Below are 23521 nucleotides of genomic sequence, written 5' to 3' on the forward strand. Positions count from 1 at the left end.
CCTGTCTCCTCTGTGTCCTCTGTGTCGACCCTGCAGTGTGTTGTGCGTTCAGGCGTCTGTGGACAGACTGAGACCTCGTCCTCTCTGTATAATCAGGATTAGTGGACGCTGCTCTTTAATGGATGGAGATTTAATAAATGGTGATTGAAGGTAAATCCACTTCAGGACGAGTCATCACGCAGCCGAGGACACAAAGCTTATTTATTCATTTCAAATCCACTGACACACGTCACAGCGCCCCCTGCTGGCAGTGGACACACCTGCGTCCAGGTGTCTCTGAGCACCTGAGGCCATGCTGTTGTTTGATTGGCTGCTGAAGAAACACTGTCCTGTGATTTAAGGAGCAGAGGACGGAGCTGAGCTGAGACCAGCTGCTGCTGCTGTGAGGAGTTAAGAGTTTTCTATTTCTATTCCTAGTGAACATTAAAGAGTGAAACTGATTAAAACATATTATATAAATATTAAAAGTATAAGATTTTTTATTTAGAATAATAATAATACTAAGTGAAATTTGTATAGAGCCGTTCAAGGGACAAAGTCAAGATTTAAGATGACGAAGACAAGATAGTGCAGGGAAACATTTATCAACTTTGATGATGATGATGATGATGATGATGGTGATGATGATGATGATGATGATGATGGTGATGATGATGATGATGATTAGGGCCATCTAGTGTTCACTCTGTGTAATGACACATGTCACTGAGCATGGAGAACAGAGAACTGTGTTTTCGTTCTTTATTGGTTCAATACATTTGTTTCCAGTTTCGTCAACACAAACATTAAGACACATTTTTCATGATTTCTACTTTGTAGCAAAGGTCAAAGGTCAGATTCCAGTTTTAAACAACATCCATTCAAAAGCTGCCGCTGTTTGAACATGTGATTGGAGATCAGGCAGCTGGCAGGAAGTGACATCACTTAGGTGCTAGTTTAACAGCTGTCCAATGAAAACCCAACTATCAGAGAGCAGACCGATCACATGAGCCGTACTTACACACACACACACACACACACATACACACACCCACACATACACAAACACACACACACACCCACACACACACACAAACGGCCTGTAGCTGTACTTCCTGTCACCTCCAGCAGGGGGCGCCACCTCTTGCCTTTCTACTTCTCATCCGGAGTCTTGGTGTCGTACGTCCCAGCGTTCTTGTACGCTCCCACGTAGCCGGTCTTGTCCACGAGCTCCTCGCGGCCCTCGCGACCTTTGCCCTTGCCGCTCTCATCGAAGCGCTCTTTGTGTGACCCGGTGTAGCGGGACGCGTCGGTCAGACGGTCCACCGCCGCCGTCTTCGCCACTTTCTGATGAAACACAGACGACAGGAAACAAATCAGACCAAAGCCCAGTTTCACCTGAGCCGCTGCCCCCTGGGGGACAGTGGAGGGGCGTCCCCCCAGAGGCTGGAGCAGGAAGTACAGAAGTAGTCACAGGATTTTGGACGTTCTCACATGTCCTCAGACGACAACAATGAAATGTGGTCTACAACTGAACTGATGTTCCAGGGTCATGTCGGGACGAAGGAGAGCGGTTAGTGTTGTGTTGTGTTGTCGTTGTGTAGCTGCAACCTGACACTTTTAACCGGTCTCAGGTTTCACTGTGTCTGTGTTGTGTTCGTGTCTCATCTTGTCATTCAGCCTTCTCACTGCCGTCAGATGAAACGCCCTGAGCCTTGTGGTCGTTCTACAAACACGCGATGACCTTTTCAAACACGGATCCTCTCACCGTCACTCCGGCGTTGGACGGCTCTCCTCCCTCCACCAGGGCGACGATGGAGCGCAGCGCCTCCTCTTTACTTTGACCTTTGAACCTCTTTGGAGCCAACTCCTGCAGCGCTCGGTGAAACTCCTCGAACGTGATGACACGAGACGTCTTCTGTCTGCACACACACACACAGCAGAGGTCAGATACCTGACATGTGACCAAACACCTGGATGTGATTGGATGATACTGGTCAGGTGACGGAATGGAACCTCTGATGACAGGAAGTGTTAGCAATGGTCTGTAGTTACAACCATATATATATATATAAAGGCTAGATGTCTTGGCCAACAGAGTCGAGATGTAGTTATGACACTGCATACTTATGAACAATTTTAATTTCTAAAAAATAGAATAATGTTCTATATAGGAACAAGATTTCCCTTTACAAATATACATCAAGAATGTTTTTTTTTTTTTTTTATTCAAAAAGTACATGTACCACTACCAACACGATGTTATGGGGGGGCGAGCTGCCTGTTGCAAGATGGCCGCCATGTGCGGACGTTCGACTCCGTTGACCAGAAACGCCGATGAGACATCTAGCCTTTATAAATATATATCTATGGTTAGCACTGGTAGTCGAGTCATGTGACTGGTGAGAACAAATCAGGACGAGGCACCTGGTCCACAGACTCACTTGACTTTGGAGAAGACGATGTCCACGTCGGTGACGGTGACGCTCTTGCCGTCGATGATCTTACAGTCTTTGCACAGTTTGGCCCAGTTCTTCCCGTTCAGCTCCTTCCCCATCGCCTTCGTGTCTCCACGCACGGCGAACTTCTTAAAGGCCGCGAGCAGCTGCTCCATGTCCGCGCTGTCCGCCATGATGCAAGAAAACCTGCAACACACAAACACAACTGATGACATCATCTGTGACATCATCACAAACTGACGTCACACTGGTCAGTCATATGATCCCTGAGCCGTCACATTCAGGAAGTCTAGATTCTGATCATCAATCAATTAACCAATCCTGGTCTGGTCCTCTGGGACAGAGACATTGGCTCAGTGTCAGTGTGTCATGCTGACTTGTGATTGATTGTCTCCCCCTTCTGGCAAAAATAATCATTACACAACCACAGTGGGTGTTTAACACGTCCTCGTCTCTCTCTTCAGTCTCTGAACATTTGATCTGAATATCTGATCTGGTAAATGTGTCTTTACCTGAACATGTGACAAAGCAGAGGATTAATAAAGAAGTGCGTGTGTGCGTGTGTGTGTTTGTGTACATATTAACATTCCTACACACACGTCTCGGAAATCGGAATAAATAAAACTTTATGCATTTACACATTTAAATAAACTCACTAAACTAAAATCTTGAGCCCTGACATACTGTCCAACCTGTCCGTCCTCATTTTATGTCTGTCCTCCATTAGTCCCTCCCTCACCTAGTCCTCTGTCTTTCTCCTGCCAGTCCCTCCCTCACCTAGTCCTCTGTCTTTCTCCTACCAGTCCCTCCCTCACCTAGTCCTCTGTCTTTCTTCTGTCATTCCGTCCCTGACCTAGTCCTCTGTCTTTCGCCTTCCAGTCCCTCCCTCACCTCCTCCTCTGTCTTTCTCCTGCAAGTCCGTCCCTGACCTAGTCCTCTGTCTTTCTCCTGCAAGTCCGTCCCTGACCTAGTCCTCTGTCTTTCTCCTGCAAGTCCGTCCCTGACCTAGTCCTCTGTCTTTCTCCTGCAAGTCCGTCCCTGACCTAGTCCTCTGTCTTTCACCCGCAAGTTCCTCCCTCACCTAGTCCTCTGTCTTTCTCCTGCAAGTCCGTCCCTGACCTAGTCCTCTGTCTTTCACCCGCCAGTCCATGCTTCACCTAGTCCTCTGTCTTTCTTCTGTCAGTCCGTCCCTCACCTTGTCTCTTGTGTCTCTCCTCCGGCCGTCGGCTGCTGCTGCAGGATTCAAATGAGCTCTGAAGAGTCGAGGGTTTGTTATCATCTGTTTACCCTGTCGCCATAACGACATCCTGTCCAAAATCAGGGGAGGGCCATAAAACGGAGGGAGGGAGGGGGGGAGAGAGGGAGGGACGGCGGGAGAGGGAGGGGGGGAGAGAGGGAGGGACGGAGGGAGAGGGAGGGGGGGAGAGAGGAGAAAAGAGGAGGGAGGGAGGAGGCGGGTCGTACAGCAGCTCGTCCATGCAGGCTCCTTTCAGTTCACAGAGCTGGAGGTCAAAGGTCAGAGGAGGAAATACTTGTTACTGCACCCCCACTCCAGGGCAGTGGGTCAGTGTCTCCAGCAGAGTCTGGTTCTCCAGGACCGGTTCTCCAGGCTGTCAGAGTTCTGCTGTGCCGTCTCTACCTGTCTCCTGTGGTGTCCGTCCCGGTTCTGTCCCGGTTCTTCTCTGTTGTCTTCACTCTGGACTGAACTGCATCTGGTGACGTCCTCTGAACGTGTCTTAGGAGGACAGACCGTCTCCAGCAGAGAGACGTTTGTCCTCATCGTGCCTCAGTCTGTTCTCTAAGACATCTCTGTGATAATTGATCAGATCACGACCTTTGACCTTCTCATCCGATATTGATGTACTACTGACCAATCAGATCACTGGAAAACCAAAGTCATGGAGCTAGAGGATCCTCATAGGGAGGAAGGAGTTCAGGCTCGACTGAGGGAATGTCTTCAGAGACGGTCTGGTCTCATGGACACAGAGGACAGATTAGATTTCGGTGGTTCAGGGTCAAAGGTCAAGGTCACTCCTGTTTGAAATGTTGTTCAGATGCCTCAAAGATGAACTGATCAAGGGTCAGAGGTCAAAACGACCTTGTATGAGTCTGGAGACACTTGATATGACTGAAGCTGCAGGGTTTGTGGGCGTGACCTAATATTCATTCATGATTACATGTTGTTTTAATAATCAGACTGTGAAAGAGCCAAAATAAAACTTTATTATTCGCTCCTCATGACGACTGCTCCACGTTACACAGTGAAGTGAAACCAGTCAGACCAGTGGCCTCAGTCTCAATGACCACAGCTGCTGTGACATCACAGCTGGGTGTGGTCTGAGTTGTAACAGAGCTCAGCTGTGATGCTGCTGTGGTAAGTAACATACACTCCATCCCGGCTCCATGACGACAGTGTGAATGAAAACACACACACACGAGCAGCAGGAAGTGACCTCATGTCAGTGGCTGTGTGAACAGGAAGCAGCTGTTAGAGTGGGAGGGGTTCAGGATGACATCATGTTGTTGAGGGCACGGGGGATTCTGGGGACCTGGACGACCAGCAGGGACAGAGTCACATGACAGAGTCCTCAGCCCGCAGCTACTTCCTGTTGATGTCATCAAAGTGTTGAGTGCAGTGTGTGTGTGTGTGTGTTTGTGTGTGTGTGTGTCTCATACCTCTCATCGCCACTCCTCTTTGATTGATGCTGTTATGATGTTGTCATGGCCTGTTACCGGGGCAACCACTCCTCACATCATGGAAGGATGATGACATGCAAACACACACACACACACACACACACACACAGTTAGCAGCCTTTCAGAATAAAACCAGAGCGAAGCACTGGTGATACGTGTGATTGATTGGTTGCTTGTGGTTTTACCGGCTGATACTAACGAGGGATCAGGTCCCTGGTTCTGATGTCACATGGTTCTGAGGTCACATGGTCCTGAGGTCACATGGTTCTGAAGTCACATGGTCCTGAGGTCACATGAGCCAATAAGTAGAAATCTAGAGCAGCAGAAACTTGGCTCACATTGGCGAGTAAAGATGGAACCTGTGAATCTTAAATGAGCTTCAGAATGCAGGTGAGGACAAGCTTCATGAGACAGGTGAGGACAGGTGAGGACATGTGATGACAGCTTTTACAAAGTCAAATGATTGAAGGTGGTGATAATGACAGGAAGGAAACAGACGTGATGTAAAACTCAGATTTCCGATTTTATTGTTCAGCAGGTGAGAAAATGTCACAAAAATGTCAGAGGGGACGAACTGAAACATTCAGGAGTTTGAGACACGTCAGGACCGATGGTCCTTTGACCTCAGGGGTCAGAGGTCAGGGCTGAGATCGAAGCTCTCCAGTAAAAATCAGAAGTTGATTTTATTTCAGTGGGTGGGGCTGGGGTGGGGGGGTGTTTGCTATAACCAGGTTAGCCACCGTTAGCATCAGCAGCTTATATAAACGCTACAGCAAAATGTCCAGAGAGACGTTGGATCTGATGAGCCTCAGTGAGACATGTGTCCACAAACTGTTGAGTTTAGCTTCGTCTGGAACGATGATCAGTTTCTGGTCTGAACCTGCAACCAATCAACATCCAAGAGAGAGGAAGAGGAGGCCTCTGATTGGCTGAAAAGTGTATGAAAAAATGTAGTAAAAATATTTTTAAATAAAAAAAGTATTTATAAAATAAATACAAATAAATTCATTCATGAATATATTATGAATGGTGCCTGAAAGATATTGTGATATAAATGAATGGTTCAGAATATTCAATATAACATATGTAGTGGGGGGGGTTGGGGTTTCACCATGAGCATTTTGTGTGTTCATTTTGTTTCTGCATTTAAACAGAGACTTGTGAGAACAGGAAGTGATATAATCTCCCTAATAACACCGCCATCCCTCTTGTGCTGGGTTACCATAGAGACCTGGAAACAGTAAAACCATGTGATGGCGTCTCAGGAGTTTATGATGGCGGGGGGGGGGGGGGGGGGGGGGGGGGGGGGGGGGGCATGAGGTCCACAGAGGAACAGAGAGACAAACATCCACAAACTCAGTGAGCTGCGTCTCAACAGCTCAACACACAAGCAGCAGTATAAAGATTGTGCACAAACAGGAACTGGCCTTTGGCTTCAGAATAAAAAAATATCAAAACAATAAATAGTGAGATATACAAAGACCCTTCAAAATAAAAGTCAGTTAAATAAAGACTTGTGCGTGGCTGCAGTGCACATGATTGTAGAGATTAACAGAATTGTTGGCTCAGGTTATCGCTCCATCCAGGAAGCTGCACCTGAGCCCAGTGACGCCCGGGACGCCGGTCTGGATCCAGATCTGGATCCAGGTCTGGACCCGGGTCTTGGCCCCATCTGCCTCCTGCTCAGATTGAAGCCGTCCTCTCGGGGCTCTCCACTGGCGCGGCTTACAAACACAGTGGGCAGCTGGGTGGAGGCCATTTCAAACCTCAGCTCCGCTGCGCTCTTATTTGCACAGGAGGAGGTGGACTTCCTCTTAGTCCTGGGCTGGGGCGAGGGCAGGGGGAACCCTGGGAAGGCTCTGTGTGAAGATGAGGAGGCGTCTCCGGCAGCGGCAGAGGACGAAGAGCCCAGTTTGGCCAACGCCACAGGGATCTCCTCCAAGGACTCTGCAGAGTCCGAGTGGTACTCAGCAGGGGGGGCGGCGGCCTGGACGGGGCCCGAGGGGAGGGCCAGGGGGGGCAGGGAGGCCCTCAGAGGAAAGACGGGGAAAGGAAGTCGCTGACTGAGCGACACAGAGGAGAGACTGGGATCTGCTGGAGAACAACACAGCAACAATCAGAGGTGGAAACAGGTTCTACAGGTTCGACTGTTCACAGGAAGTGTGTGTACCTGGGGGCGGGGCCATGCTCGAGCACTGCTCCCTCGTTTCCTCGATTGGAACCTTACGGACTTTCTTCTTCTTTTTCTGTCAAAAGCAACAACACAAATCAACACAGACAAGATGTCAGTGTGAGTGTGTGAGTGTGTGTTTGTATGTTTACCTGTGTGCGTCGGTGTGTGTGTGTATGTGCTGTTTGCTTTCAGTTGTGTAGACATGGCGGGTGGAGCTTCTTCCTCCATGACAGGACTGGATACACTCCTCACTCTGCCGTTAACCAGGAACCTAACAAACACACAAACACACACACATGCACACACCAGAGGTCAGGGGTTAGTGACTCACTCCTGTTTATGATGTAACAGTCCAAAATAACATATGTTACTATGACGACCCCCCCCCCCCCCCCCATTCCGCCTCTGTCCCACGGCAGCATAAAGTAAACAGTGGACATGACCCCCCCCCCCCTGCAGCAGCATAAAGAGGTGGGTAGACATGCCCCCCCGTCCCTAGGTCCTGTAAAAATAAAGTTTAGTGGGGTGAGTACAGTTATTTATGTGGTCACACGCACACCCGAACCGCACACACACACACACACACACACACCCCTCAAGCACACAATACACACTTTGTTTTCACGGCCAAAGAATCTAACTTTGTTTACTGCAAAGAAAACGGTGTCCATGGCGACCGCTCATGTTATGAAACGAGCGTTAGCGACTGAATCCTGTTAGGACCGGTCAGTCGGCCTCGGCCAATCACAGCAGGCCAGGGGCGGAACCTGGATCACTTACTCTGGCTCTCCCCGCGCCGACACAGTGGTAGGTTCCTCCACGTCCAGCTGAGGGTTGGTATAACCCAGTGTCCCAGAGTAGTTCAGGTCCTGAGGGGGCAGCAGAGAGCAGATACCCAACACCTCAGAGTATGTCAGAGTATGTCAGTGTGGTGTGTGTGTGTGTGTGTGTGTGTGTGTGTGTGTGTGTGTGTGTGTGTGTGTCTGTGTGTGTTTGTGTGTGTCAGTTACCCTGACGTCTGAAGGAGTTTCCGGCTCCTTCACTCGTCCTGGTTTCCTCAAGTCTCGGTTGTCATGACGGTGACGCTGCCGCACAATGTACTCATAGGTACTGAGTCGGTTCCACACTGGACACACAAAGACACACAGTGAGACACGCACAACACAAGGTGAACAGTCAGACAGGCAGGTGTCAGGTGTGAGGGGCGGCAGCTCGTACTCAGGTAGACGTGGAAGCAGAGCAGGTGACTCAGCAGAACTGACGACAACAGACCCAGGGACACGGAGACGGCGGCGAGACACGGAATCACGGCTGCTGCTGATCGGACCGGTGCCACGGGCAGGAAGACGAACACACACCTGTATCGTTCCTCACTGGACGGACACACACACACACACACATACATTAGGGGAACCCTTACATCTTTATAAACCTCTGTAGACTGCTAGTCTTCAGCTGTGTCTGAATCCAGGTGCCACCCACTTCTGAGGAGCCTTGATCTCCAGAGGACGACAGGACATGTTGTCCCTGTCCGCTGCCTCTGAAATGTCCAGTTGCATCACTGTGACGCAACTGTCTCAAACGCAGTCTCCGAAGGACGCAGCTCCTGAATTGAGACACAGCTATTGTTTTCTAGCAGAGGACTCAAATCAAGTGAATACAGATCAGGACAAACCCAGAAGTGTTTGTCAGTGCGGAGTTGAGTCGGGTCCAGAAGAATTCGATGAAGACGTAGGAGGCGACGACCAGAACCAGACACACGCCCAACAGAGCGGAGACACGCTGTAGAGGAACAACCTGCAGGACACACAGAGCACAGAGGGGACAGCTCAGACCAGGAGGGACACACAGAGCACAGAGGGGACAGCTCAGCACTATGAGGGACACATAGAGCACAGAGGGGACAGCTCAGAACCAGGAGGGACACACAGAGCACAGAGGGGACAGCTCAGAACCAGGAGGGACACACAGAGCACAGAGGGGACAGCTCAGAACCAGGAGGGACACACAGAGCACAGAGGGGACAGCTCAGCACCAGGAGGGACACACAGGGCACAGAGGGGACAGCTCAGAACCAGGAGGGACACACAGAGCACAGAGGGGACAGCTCAGCACCAGGAGGGACACACAGAACACAGAGGGGACAGCTCAGAACCAGGAGGGACACACAGAGCACAGAGGGGACAGCTCAGAACCAGGAGGGACACACAGAGCACAGAGGGGACAGCTCAGAACCAGGAGGGACACACAGAGCACAGAGGGGACAGCTCAGAACCAGGAGGGACACACAGAGCACAGAGGGGACAGCTCAGCACTATGAGGGACACATAGAGCACAGAGGGGACAGCTCAGAACCAGGAGGACACATAGAGCACAGAGGGGACAGCTCAGCACCAGGAGGGACACACAGAGCACAGAGGGGACAGCTCAGCACTATGAGGGACACATAGAGCACAGAGGGGACAGCTCAGAACCAGGAGGGACACACAGGCACAGAGGGGACAGCTCAGAACCAGGAGGGACACACAGAGCACAGAGGGGACAGCTCAGAACCAGGAGGGACACACAGAGCACAGAGGGGACAGCTCAGCACTATGAGGGACACATAGAGCACAGAGGGGACAGCTCAGAACCAGGAGGGACACATAGAGCACAGAGGGACAGCTCAGCACCAGGAGGGACACACAGAGCACAGAGGGGACAGCTCAGCACTATGAGGGACACATAGAGCACAGAGGGGACAGCTCAGAACCAGGAGGACACACAGGGCACAGAGGGGACAGCTCAGCACCAGGAGGGACACACAGGGCACAGAGGGGACAGCTCAGAACAGGAGGGACACACAGAGCACAGAGGGGACAGCTCAGAACCAGGAGGGACACACAGAGCACAGAGGGGACAGCTCAGCACCAGGAGGGACACACAGAGCACAGAGGGGACAGCTCAGCACCAGGAGGGACACACAGGGCACAGAGGGGACAGCTCAGAACCAGGAGGGACACACAGAGCACAGAGGGGACAGCTCAGAACCAGGAGGGACACACAGAGCACAGAGGGGACAGCTCAGCACCAGGAGGGACACACAGAGCACAGAGGGGACAGCTCAGCACCAGGAGGGACACACAGAGCACAGAGGGGACAGCTCAGCACCAGGAGGGACACACAGAGCACAGAGGGGACAGCTCAGAACCAGGAGGGACACACAGAGCACAGAGGGGACAGCTCAGAACCAGGAGGGACACACAGAGCACAGAGGGGACAGCTCAGAACCAGGAGGGACACACAGAGCACAGAGGGGACAGCTCAGCACTATGAGGGACACATAGAGCACAGAGGGGACAGCTCAGCACCAGGAGGGACACATAGAGCACAGAGGGGACAGCTCAGCACCAGGAGGGACACACAGAGCACAGAGGGGACAGCTCAGCACCAGGAGGGACACACAGAGCACAGAGGGGAAAGCTCAGCACCAGGAGGGACACACAGGGCACAGAGGGGACAGCTCAGCACCAGGAGGGACACACAGGGCACAGAGGGGACACTCCCGTCGTCAGATCATGTGACTCACTTGTAGTTCCTGCTCCCAACACAGTTGTTGAGCCATCGACAGTGATGGTCGAAGTTGGCGACGCACTTGTTACAGGCACTGCAGTGTTAGACTTTGGTCCCCTGAAACAACACAACAGCATCAACACACTGACACACACACACACTGCTCAGCTTGATCAGACAGCAGCAGCTGAGGATCATGGGTATCGTGGTCCTCTCCAGGACGTCTGGCTCCTCTGACCCAGTTCTTAGAGACTCAGCTCATTATTTATACATGTTGAAGGGCTGAGCTGCATTAAACATGTAAAACTAGTGGAGCAGATAAAACCACTGACGGTCTGTTCACGTCAGTGGATCAGAGGTTCTAGAGGTCTCTTCTTCCTGTGATTGGTCCAAAAGTCTGAACTATCAACAAAGTGTTTTCACTGCAAAGCAACAGAACCTGGTTCAGTTTGATCCAGATCCAGAACTCCTCTTCTGGTCTGAGGAACATTCACACCTGATGTTTAGTTTCAGACTGAACTGAAGAGTCTGAAGCTCTGAAACAAACCAGGTGTGAACAAGTCCTGAAACATTCAGATGTGGACGGATAGAGAGAGAGTGGGTATGAGTGCGTGTCCGTGTGTTTGTGTGTGTTACTCACACGTCCACCTGGCAGAGGTAGCAGTGGCAATTCTCGATGACATGTGCATGTTTGGAGCGGTCGAAAACGGGCACTGGACCTTTGTGGCTCGTTGTCCTGACGTTGTAGTCGGCCGGGTCCATGGACACCGCCATCACGTGGACACACAGGTGACACACAAACATGATGCCCGTGCACTGACTCGCAGATAAGGACATACACACAAACAGCGTTTTCTTCATCTAACTGTCACACAACTCACAGAGTTATTATCTGTTGTGAACAGGGGCACACAGAGGCCCTCAGGGCCTTCAGGGGCCCTCAGGCTCATCACAGTGACCGTCTACGTGTAGTGGAAGGATACGATGTAACCTGCAGGGATCCAGTGAGCCGGCAGCAGGGGACGAACACACCAAAGCTGGTAACAGCGAAGTAGACGTAGAGCAGCCATGCGAGCAGCTGGAAGGGGTGAGGCGCCAACTCCAGCCATTAGTGCGGGAGCAGAGCGGCACGTCGGCGCCCTGCAGTCCGTCCTCACCAACCGGCGCCGTGCGGTTCGGGTTCCTACTGCACACATCCATCCTGCAAACTGAATCCACAACAGCATCACACAATCATCAGCCGACCTTTAGTTCACTGGTCCAACTCTTTTATAACGAATCAAACAATCGGGTCAGTTCTCATTCGACTGATCAATGAGTTCAATGACGATTGGTTTGGTCTGATAATGTAAAACTGACACAAATCATGTCAGTTGATTCACAAGTCAAACAGGACACACCTCTCTTAATGGATTCAGTTATTCAGTATTAATATTTGAGAAACATTGATTGTAGCCAGTTGATATATGACGTTTTTTTATTATAAATATAATTTTCTAACATGAAGTATGTTTAATATCCACCCTAATTTACCTTCATCACAGTGAGCATCAGTAATAACCTGCTCATCTGTAGGTATAGAAATAGATATAATATTCACAATTAGAGATCTAATCATTGATTATAAATTGGAGGAGGGTGGGGGATCGATTATTGATGGAGCAGTGGTTGATGGTTTCGGTCCATGTATCATACATTAATGTCTGACAGCATCGTACAGGGTCGCTCACCCGGTTAGCTCGGTCTAGCTCACCCGGTTAGCTCGGTTCAGTTTACCTGGTTAGCTCGGGTTAACGGGCCCTTTGCTCCGCCGCATCTCATCCCAGACTCGGGGCCTGACCGGCGGCGCGCAGCTCTGCCGTGTCTCGGCACACTGTCCCCGCCCAGAGAGCCACAGTCCCGGGTCACACTGTCCGAGTCCGGCCGTCTACTCGCATCCCTCCCGTCGGTGGGTCTGTCGGTGCTGTCTCCCTGCTCTATAACGGCGTAATGTGCGGGTAGCGCGTCGATCCGGCGGCTGGTTCTCAGGCTAACATGCTAACATGCTAACTGCAGCGAATCACACGGCGGGACTCGGTCTGAATGTGTGACTTCACCGGGGGAGTCATATTAAATATTAATATTCATATTCTAACAGTCCGCTGACCAGCCTGCTAGCTGCTAGCCTGTTAGCCTGTTAGCCTGTTAGCTTCTCTGCTGCCTCCGACCGTCCCTCTGCGCTGTACAACGTGTCCATGGTAACGCTCCAGGTCTGCCCCTATTGGTCGGTGCCGCTGAGCTGTGAGAGCAGGAGGTGTCCAGCAGGGGGCAGCAGAGCTACAGCCGCGTGTTTTCATTCACAGGTTTTTTTCGATTGCATAAACACCACAATCAAGTATTACACAATTATCAAAACCTGACACTCAAGGAGCAAAACATGGCCCAGATCTGCACCACTATAAGCACAATGTCACCTTCACACTTTATGCAAAACAATACACACAGTGATCTGCAAAACACTAAACACACTTGTATACATTAAACAAAGAAGTATATCAAGATTAGGGTTGCAAAGGGGCGGACAATTGAGGGCTATTGAGGCCTGCTGTAGTGTGCAGGACTAGTCAGGTAAGTTACAATGATATTATTGGGGAAAATATATTATAAATGATTCCAATTGTTTGGCAAACTATTTATATTTCTAGCATTGCATTAGTGTTTTTTTATAAGCTTTCTTCTCATCTTTGCACATTTCAGCTGGCCAATGTAGAGGAAAGGCTGTGTACATTTATGAATACTGTGCGAAGACCAATGTTAAGAATCACAAAAGATGCAGAAGCATATAGTCAAGTGCCCAACGTTTCCTCAGGGCTCAATCAGCCTATGACACAACAAAATGTTTATATTTATGTCTGTGTATGACAAGGTAAATACGGTTAGTATAAATTACCCACACAATTTCCTGTTAATTCCTGTTAATTCCATGGCAAGTTTCCAACTTTGAATATTCCCGTAACTTTGCAACCCTAATCAAGATGTCACTTCCTTGCAGCAGTAAACCAAATGCACCAGATACAATCCATTGTCATCTGGGACAATGAGTCATTCCACCGCTCTGCTCTGGTCCAGAACTGGTTTCAACACATCCACAGTTTACAGTACCATACCTTCCACCATACTCGCCGTCTCTAACCCAATCAAGAGTTTTTCTCAGCATGGTGATGGAGGGTTTACGATCTCCGGCCCCAGGCTCAGGTTCCCTCATTGAAACTGTACTGGATACAGAAGTTTCTGCTGGTCTGATATTTGTCGAGCTTGCAGTGTTATGCACACTCCTGTAGTAGCATGACAACTGGGACATGTTTTGTTGTGATTCTCCATTATGACTGATTTGGGGATATGGAGAGGAATTCATTATATTTTCATGAGTATGCAGTATTGGTATTTGGTAGTGTTGGTGAATTTATTGTATATTTGCACTTTCTCAGAGTACTTCACTTACAGTACTCTAATCACTGAGAACTGGATTGCTAAAAGTGTTTAAAGTTAGCAACAGCAGTGTGAAACTGGCTCAAACAGAATTAAGTCATATGAAGTGTGTGTGTTTAAAACTTTACATAAAACTTTATTGACTTTAAACTTTGACTCGGTTATAATAATTTACCCTCAATATCATATATATAAATATACATATTTAATAAACTTTTACATCAAATCCAAGGCATAAGAACTTCATCAATCAATAATAACGAATTTAAAACTTATATCTGTATATATATATTTGTGCCTGGCATATCTCTTTCAGATTTTATATTGTTTCATCATCAGTGAGTGTGTGTGCTTGTGTGTGTGTGTATGTGTGTGTGTGTGTATGTGTGTGTGTGTGGGCGGTGTGTGTGTATGTGTGTGTGTGTGTGTGTGTTATATAACTACAAACTGACCACATCTTCGTCTGAACTGGGGCTGGTGTTTAAAGTGTCCCCCCCCCCCCCCCCCCCCCCCCCCCCCCCCCCCCCGGAGGCCCCTATAGGCCCCGTCTCTGAGTCATTGGATTCTCAGTCTTGAACTCATCATCTGTCCAAAACAGAGACAACGGTTTCACCCCCCAGGACCAAAACAGGGGGTTAACATGACGTCATCACCGTGAGCGAGCGACTCGTCTGCTTCTGCACGATGTCCTCTGTCACTGATCCAGGACCTGCTGCTCTGTCCGACTTTCAGTCGCCCTCATTAAAACCAGTGTCCTCATTAGAACGGCGTCATTAGTGGAGACTAAGTGGCCGTGTGCGGCGTCCTGGCTGACGGGACACATCCCAGTTGACCTGTCCTCGACCTCAGAGCGTCACACACCGACCGGGAGGCCGGGCTCATCGGCTCAGCTCACGCTCTGACGTCAGTCAGACATGTTTGATTCCATGACATGTTCAATAGTGTGTGGAGCGACCGTTCCTCCAGATGTGACAGGGAGGAGGAGATGGACAAAGATCCAGAACATCTGGAACCAGTCACAGCAGCCAGGACAGGAAGAGAGGTCTCAGGAGCAGGGGGGGGGGGGGGGGGGTATTCACAGGTTGGTCTTCAGCTGTGTCTCATAGATTATGATGTGTTTAATGTCCTGATGGAAGGAGACGTTGCGATCAGACTGAGTCGTTCTTAGTCTATGAAAAACTGTCTGTCTGTCCAACATCCATCCATTCATCATCCATCCATCATCCATCCACCCATCCATCCATCCAACCGTCTGTCCATCAGTCCATCAGTCCATCCGTCCCACCGTCTGTCCATCAGTCCATCCATCCGTCCATCCATCCATCCATCCATCAGTCCATCCGTCCCACCGTCTGTCCATCAGTCCATCAGTCCTTCCATCCATCCATCCATCCATCCATCCATCCATCCATCCATCCGTCCTTCTGTCCATCCACCTTTGTAATTAAAAGCCTTTACACTGACGATGACACAGTTTATATTTTATGGAAGGCACTTTGAATTGCCGCAGTGAACATGACAACTGTATAGTTTGGTTCTTCTTCTTCTTCTTCTTCTTCTTCTTCTTCTTCTTCTTCTTCTTCTTCTTCTTCTTCTTCTTCTTCTTCTTCTTCTTCTTCTTCTTCTTCTTCTTCTTCTTCTTCTTCTTCTTCTCTTCTTCTTCATGTCAGATTGTGAGATCCAGATGTTCATAAACTTCAAAGCTAATATTGCACAATCTTTTCTCAGTCAAATACTGATACAGACTGTTCACGCAACAGGAGCCAGGTCCTCATGTCCTCTGGTCCTCTGATCTACAGACTGCCTCTAACTGCAAGATAATTAAGTTCAGACCTAATTTTATGTAGTGTGACTATCTGTGTGTGTGTGTTTATGTGTGTGTTTATGTGTGTGTTATGTGGTGTGTGTGTGTGTGTGCTTGTGGTCTGGTGGACTCCCCCTCCCCACACAGACATAGTTTAATCCAGCTTTGGCCACAACAGATTTCCTGAAAAAGTTTCATGTTCCAACTCAAGTCATTATCCCATTACTGAAGCACGTTTTTCAAAACACACACACACAATCAGCAGAGCACCTCCGATCCTTTTCAAAATGAAACACTCTATACAGTGATATATTAAAACCATATTGTGTTACCATATGAAACACACACATTTAATATGACTGTTGTCAGTTTGAGACAGTTACACACTGCTGTTTCTAACCTAAAACACTTTAAGCAATTCTTATTTGACAGGCAGTGCTCTGGTTTCACACCTGGTGTCAGACCTGGTTTCACACCTGGTGTCAGACCTGGTGACAGACCTGGCTTCAGACCTGGTTTCACACCTGGTGTCAGACCTGGTTTCACACCTGGTGTCAGGCCTGGTGTCAGGCCTAGTGTCAGACCAGGTGTCAGACCTGGTGTCAGACCAGCTGTCAGACCTGGTGTCACACCTGGTATCAGACCTGCTGTCACACCTGGTGTAAGACCTGATGTCAGACCTAGTGTCAGACCTGCTGTCACACCTGGTGTAAGACCTGATGTCAGACCTGGTGTCACATCTGGTGTCAGGCCTGGTGTCAGACCTGGTGACACACCTGGTGACACACCTGGTGTCAGGCCTGGTGTCAGACCTGGTGTCAGACCTGGTGTCACACCTGGTGTCAGGCCTGGTGTCAGACCTGGTGTCACATCTGGTGTCAGGCCTGGTGTCAGACCTGGTGACACACCTGGTGTCACATCTGGTGTCAGGCCTGGTGTCAGACCTGGTGTCAGACCTGGTGTCAGACCTGGTGTCAGGCCTGGTGTCAGACCTGGTGTCAGACCTGGTGTCAGACCTGCTGTCACACCTGGTGTCACATCTGGTGTCAGGCCTGGTGTCAGACCTGGTGTCAGACCTGCTGTCACACCTGGTGTCAGACCTGGTGTCAGACCTGGTGTCAGACCTGGTGTCAGACCTGGTGTCAGGCCTGGTGTCAGACCTGGTGTCAGACCTGGTGTCAGACCTGCTGTCACACCTGGTGTCACATCTGGTGTCAGGCCTGGTGTCAGACCTGGTGTCAGACCTGCTGTCACACCTGGTGTCAGACCTGCTGTCAGACCTGGTGTCACATCTGGTGTCAGGCCTGGTGTCAGACCTGGTGTCAGACCTGGTTTCACACCTGGTGTCAGACCTGGTGTCAGGCCTAGTGTCAGACCTGGTGTCAGACCTGGTTTCACACCTGGTTTCACACCTGGTGTCAGACCTGGTGTCAGGCCTAGTGTCAGACCTGGTGTCAGACCTGGTTTCACACCTGGTGTCAGACCTGGTGTCAGGCCTAGTGTCAGACCTGGTGTCAGACCTGGTGTCAGACCTGGTTTCACACCTGGTGTCAGACCTGGTGTCAGGCCTAGTGTCAGACCTGGTGTCAGACCTGGTTTCACACCTGGTGTCAGACCTGCTGTCAGACCTGCTGTCAGACCTGGTGTCAGACCTGGTGTCAGACCTGGTTTTACACCTGGTGTCAGACCTGCTGTCAGACCTGCTGTCAGACCTGGCGTCAGACCTGGTGTCAGACCTGCTGTCAGACCTGCTGTCATGCCTGGTGTCAGACCTGGTTTCACACCTGGTGTCAGACCTGGTGTCAGGCCTGGTGTCACACCTGGTGTCAGACCTGCTGTCAGACCTGGTGTCAGACTGTGTTTCCGGACTGTAGCGTCGCTCTGCTTGTTTCCAGTTGATGTGTTTTCCACCGTGGGTTTATCCGTCTTAACGGGAAGCATTAGGTCAGATTGTCTTTTGGAAAGGTTCCGTTCAATCCTGCTAAAGCTGTCTACTATCTTAGAACACCCAACCTCCGTTTGTTGAAAGCAGTTACTTCTGCCAAGCTGCTTAGCGGCTCACCTACTACCTCGCCACCAGGAACATTACGTTTGGAACAGGGACCGTGACGAGTAGTATTTCCACCTCGTTCCAAAACAACAACAACAACATCGATGCTTTATGTAAGAGACATTAATCCAGGACGCAGATCATTTCCTGAAAGTGAAGGATCAAGTTTTGAACTGTACGTAACCTGTTCACTGAAAGAAGAACCACTGGGAGACAGGAAGGAACCTAACATGTTCTTCACATGTTGTCATCATGATCTACACACGTTGTACAAATGTTACCATGTTCATGATGAAACCATCTAGAGAAAAGATCAGAAGAGAGCATGGCAGCTTCTCTACGTGTTGAGCATGTTATTAAAACATGCTCAACATATTCTTCATAAGTTCCTAACATGTTCTCTACATGTTCTCCACAAGTTCTTTACATTTTATATGTTTCAATAGTAATAATTTCAAAGCATTATTGTTTACTGGAAGAATTAAGTTTACTATAAATATACGATGCTTTCATTATCAGTTATAGCACTTTAAAAATGATTTCATACTCATATTTTCACTTGTGGTATTTACGTTGCAGCAGCATGTCCACTTGCCACAGCGTAACTATCTCCCCCCTGCCATTGTTTAGAGGGGGACAGGTATGAATGTGGCGGGGGGGGGGGGGATAAAGGCGATAGAAGAATAAGGAGAAGTTGTTTGTTACCCACTGTCCAGAAGAGCTGGAGCACACTGAGAAACAGAGGGTTTCATATTCTACAAGTTCCCAAACTGTCTCAACACATTGTCAACATGTTCTTCACATGATCTGAACCTGTTGTTCCTGAGTTTATACGGACGCTGTCCAAGAACAGGATTGTGGAAAGGAACAAGCATTAGTGTCGCGGTCAGGGACAGTCCTGGACTTGGGCCCGTTCAGATTAACTGTTGAGTAATCAGTGTTTATTGGTTCCAGTGAGACCCTCAGTTCTTTCTGACAGGAGGGTCATTACTGAAGGGTGGGTTCGGAGGTCAGAGGTCACAGTGAGGTCAGAGGTCTAATGAAGCGGAGCAGTGTTGTGACCCTTACTCAATAGTCAGGGTGTGTGAAGATGAAGAGATGCTCAGTCAGCTGGTTATGTCAACACATTCTAGACTCCTCTTAAAACCAACTTCAACTTTGTTCAAACTGGTCTGTCCACTGTCTGGTCTGTCCACTGACTGGTCTGTCCACTGACTGGTCTGTCCACTGACTGGTCTGTCCACTCACTGGTCTGTCCACTGACTGGTCTGTCCACTGACTGGTCTGTGCGGATCTGGTCTGTGCGGATCTGGTCGGCTCAGCGGCTGGTCGAGCGTCCTCCTGCTCCCTCTGATCCAGGGGCAGTTTGACATGAGCTCACATGTGACCAACGAGCTCTCACAGACAATATGTTGTTTACTGCTGAAGCCCTAATGGTTAAATGAGGCGTGCCAGCGTGGTATTGTTGCTGTTCCTGTTTACTGTGGACTTGCAGCGTTTTGACAGCGTCTGAATCGGGCTGTGTCCTCGTGTCACGCCATCCTCTAATGAGAGACGAGCACACGCTGACCTCCAAGCAGCACCTCCACCTCCACAAAGGGAGCATTCTTCAGCCGGAGGCAGGAAGTTGACTTTGTATATAACCCCCCCCCCCCCCCTGAACCAGGTCAGAGTGTTCAAACCGCAGCACAGACGTTCTGTGGCAGGATGTTCCAGATCAGTTGAAACTCACGTTGTCTCATCCTGTGACCAATCAGCTCGAAGACGCATCCATCTGCACTCAGCCCCCCCCCTCCCCCCCCCCGCCCGAAACCGAGTTTTTCTCAGTTCTCAATGAATCCACCACAGCAGAGACTCAACTAAAACATGATCATTTGTTTTAGCCGAGAGAATGATGAAGGAAAGAAAAATCGAATAATTGGATTCTGAAGAAATAAACAGGAAATTAAAGTACTAATAAGTTCCACGGATCCAGACATGTCAGTGACTCTCAGCACCATCAAGCACAGACGCAGAGCCACCACACCTCAGTGGAGGAGAAGCTGGAGATGAAGGTGTGAGGAGAAACAGATCGTGATGGAGTTGAACATGAGCTCCACGAGGTGCAGCAGCTGATGATCTGATTGGATGATGATGAGGCTCAGGTGAGAGGAGCAGGAAGTGGCGCCCACTGGCCACTTCCTGCTGGTCGGGGCCTGGAGGTTTCATTCTCTCCACTCATTCTGGGAACTGTTGGTTTCTCTATCATCGTTAAGGTTTCATTGTTTACATGTAAAGTGCCATGAGATTATGTATTTTATGATATTTTATGAATCGCCACGATACATATCGACCATCTATCCATCGTGTGACATCATTTACCATCTTCACCCGTTTGTCGTTCATTTTTAAGGATTCATCATCAGGCTGAAACTCAGCTTCCATCTTTAACCGACCTCAGATCCTCTCCTTACTCCTGATAAACATGCAACTTATTACACAGATAATAATTCATAATAATGATATAGTTATTGAAAACTAATAATTATCAGTAACACACACACACACACTAAAGGATTAGAACACAGTTAAAGGTCGCCGCCCTCGTCAGGTAGCTCCGCCCAGTGACCACCCAACAGGTGTTGACTGGTTTCCATGGTAAGAGCTGCAGCAGAGGAGATCTGTGACACACTGACCTCAATCTGCAGCTCCATTGTTCCCTGTGTGCTGCTTAGCAGACCGGACCAGAAGCCCTACGTGCTGAGCCGCTCCCACCGCTTTGTCCTCGTGCTTCCGAGAAGGTCACATGACCCCGACTGCCCCCCACCATGTTGTTTTCCCCCCCGTCCAGCCCGTCCGCATTATGAAACTTAACCTCCTCCTCCTTCAGCTGTTTTCCTGCAGGGACTGAGTTCAGCCTCGGACTCAAGAGCTCGTGTGAGAAGATGCAACATGTTCCAGGGTTTCAGTCTGTGGGTTAGCTCTCTGAACTGAACCTCCAGGCTTCTGCACCTGCTCCTCTTCCTCCGAGCTGCAGGTCTCGGATCATTTGACTCCTCTGAAGAGATGAAATCATTTTCTGTTAAACAGTTTAAATAGAGGTTTTAAGTTTTATATTTTCAGTTCAATACAGACCAGATCAAACCACTGCAGACCAGAACAACCCGCTACAGGCCAGATCACTCAGTTCACAGACCGGGCTCTGTGGGGCCCTCGGGGGTGGACGGGGCCCTCGCGGTTGGAGTCGTGCTCGTGGCCTCGCCTGCCCTCGCTGACCGTCTGTGAAGTCTGAGGCTGAGCAGCCGCCAACATGTGCTCCAGACAAAAAGCCAATAGTGTCACACTCTGTTTTTAGGCGGTGCTCTGAAACACTGGATTCTTGGAGCGGCTGGTCCACTGAAGATGTGGCGCTCTCTGCCAACGTGCACTGGGATCAAACACAGCGCCCCTAATGGGCTGTGTTCATTCAGAGAGAGCTGGACGCATGTTTGGCTCAACAAGCTGCAATCAGACCCGACTCTACGAGGCCAGCACCAGGAACATAGTCTCTCTACTGTGGGACGTTTGTCCTGAGGACAGAGGGACACGGACAGAGACAAAGAAAAGGAGATAGCATCACAGAAAAGTACATGACATCACAGAAAAGTACATGACATCACAGAAAAGTACATGACATCACAGAAAAGTGCATGACATCACAGAAAAGTGCATAACATCACATAGAAGTTGATGAGATTAGAGAGAAGTTGATGACATCACATAGAAGTTGATGACATCACAGAGAAGTTGATGACATCACAGAGAAGTAGGTGGGTGGGACGTAAGTACATTTGTCGGGGGGGGCATTATTATCGCTGATCATATCGTTAAGCTCTGCTCCTCATGACTGCTGTCCTGCTGTTTTGAAATGCAGCCGGAGTCAGAGGTTTGAAGTGGAGGGGATACCCGAGCTTCTCCTCTCCGGTTGGCTGTGGTTCACCATGGAGAACAGAGAGAGCTGGAGATAAAGATTAAGAGGTAACAAGAGGTAATAATAATTCAAAGTAATGATTAAAATAAGAGACCAAGTAGCAGGAGCCTCTGAAAGTGGCTGGAACACGTAAATCAGTGGCCGATGCATCGGAAGCAAGAATTCTTCAAATACACAAATCTTGTTGGTTTGTAAAAATGTAAGGTAATTAGAAGAAAGACAAGAAAATATAAAAAAAGGTGGAAGTGATAAATTGAGAGCAAACAAACGATTTAATTAGTCGCGTTTGGGCCGACCTGGCAGAGAAGGAAGTAAAGGAAAGTGTTAAAGGAGGAGAAATGAAAGAGTTTGAGGGATTTGAAGTCCATGATGCTGGAAATCCAAACACTCCCGTTCTGATCACTTTTCTGATGAAGTTCTTCCAGAAAGAGTAAAAATTGCTTGTCTGGCTCCTCAAGAGAAGAATTATGGACGACTTCCTCTTCCAAAGGTCAGGACACATTGGGACGTCTTGCAGCCCCAGGTGTGCAGAGTGCGGGGGAGGTCACGATCCTGGAAGACGTGAAGTGACCGCATCGTTTGGCGTCTTCTTGGGAATGCAGTCAGTTTCTGAAACCGAGCAAGAGGTCAGAGGTCAGCACAAGATCTCCTTTGCAGATGTGGTGTTTGGCACCAGAGACAAAAATAATATAAGGGATAGCAATGGATCTGTTATTGAGGAAAGATAGATGGAACACGGTAGTTATAAATGATGGTAGTTCATACAAATGAAATGTTAATAAAAACAAAATGTCTGGTATTGATTGAACGATAGAGTCCACAGCCCCGGCCAGAGCTAGAAATGGAAAGTTCGTCGGTTGGATTCAATCAATATATTAGTAAATCACGTTTTTCAGAATCTTACGGATTTGTCTTTATTTTCAGATGATTCATTTGGAGGAGGGGAAAGAGTATTTATCATCTGGCTGTAGAAATTCAAATGGATTTAAATCTTGTGGAGGACGGGGCAAACAAATGGGGCCTCAAGAATTCAGTTTCCCAAGACTAAGTATATGGTATTGGTAAAAACAAAAGTTTGACACATTAGTCTGTAGGTGTGTCCCTGAAAGAGAGAGTTAAAGAATTTCTGGGTTTTTTGCTCAGACAAGTTAGATTCACACGAGGGAAAGTAAGTTTCACTGAGACGACAGATGAGTTTGACTTGTTTCAGAAGCCGCTGGAAACGTGAAGTGACTTCACGATGGTCCCTCAACGCAGCCCACGGTGTGAGGACATCAGATAAGAGAGACACCGGCTTCAGAACACTCACAGAACATCCTGATCTCGACACTTTCTTCTTGTCAGGGACGTGAATGAGGCTGGAACCTGCGTCACGTTCTTCTTCGTGTCC

General features: G+C 49.1%; 2 protein-coding genes across 2 annotated transcripts; both read right to left on the reverse strand.

Annotated features, from left to right (window-relative positions):
- Positions 1–727: 727 nt before the first annotated feature.
- On the reverse strand, positions 728–3731 carry tppp3 (tubulin polymerization-promoting protein family member 3). Its single transcript, XM_062390661.1, has 4 exons — positions 3634–3731; positions 2424–2624; positions 1748–1901; positions 728–1326 (listed from the first exon to the last, which is right to left on the reverse strand). The coding sequence occupies exons 2-4, from the start codon at positions 2609–2611 to the stop codon at positions 1132–1134; spliced, it is 537 nt and encodes a 178-aa protein (XP_062246645.1). The 5' UTR covers positions 2612–2624; positions 3634–3731; the 3' UTR covers positions 728–1131.
- Positions 3732–6431: 2700 nt separating this feature from the next.
- zdhhc1 (zinc finger DHHC-type containing 1) lies at positions 6432–12060 on the reverse strand. The gene is given in 16 exon segments (XM_062390786.1): positions 6432–7229; positions 7306–7381; positions 7458–7496; positions 7498–7579; positions 8089–8177; positions 8319–8434; positions 8527–8661; positions 8664–8681; positions 8980–9021; positions 9024–9086; positions 9089–9105; positions 10877–10977; positions 11497–11676; positions 11844–11884; positions 11887–11955; positions 11958–12060. Coding segments are annotated over 16 exon segments (1695 nt in total). The 3' UTR covers positions 6432–6705.
- Positions 12061–23521: the final 11461 nt, after the last annotated feature.

The sequence above is a fragment of the Platichthys flesus genome, chromosome 1 (genome assembly GCF_949316205.1).
Source record: "Platichthys flesus chromosome 1, fPlaFle2.1, whole genome shotgun sequence".
NCBI lineage: Eukaryota > Metazoa > Chordata > Actinopteri > Pleuronectiformes > Pleuronectidae > Platichthys > Platichthys flesus.

Coding starts and splice junctions, on each gene's coding strand:
- tppp3 (XM_062390661.1), bottom strand. CDS start 2,611: ATGGCGGACAGCGCGGACATGGAGCAGCTGCTCGCGGCCTTTAAGAAG. Junction 1,902..2,423: donor ATCGTCTTCTCCAAAGTCAA/GTGAGTCTGTGG, acceptor GTGTGTGTGCAG/ACAGAAGACGTCTCGTGTCA. Junction 1,327..1,747: donor CGTCCAACGCCGGAGTGACG/GTGAGAGGATCC, acceptor GTGTTTCATCAG/AAAGTGGCGAAGACGGCGGC.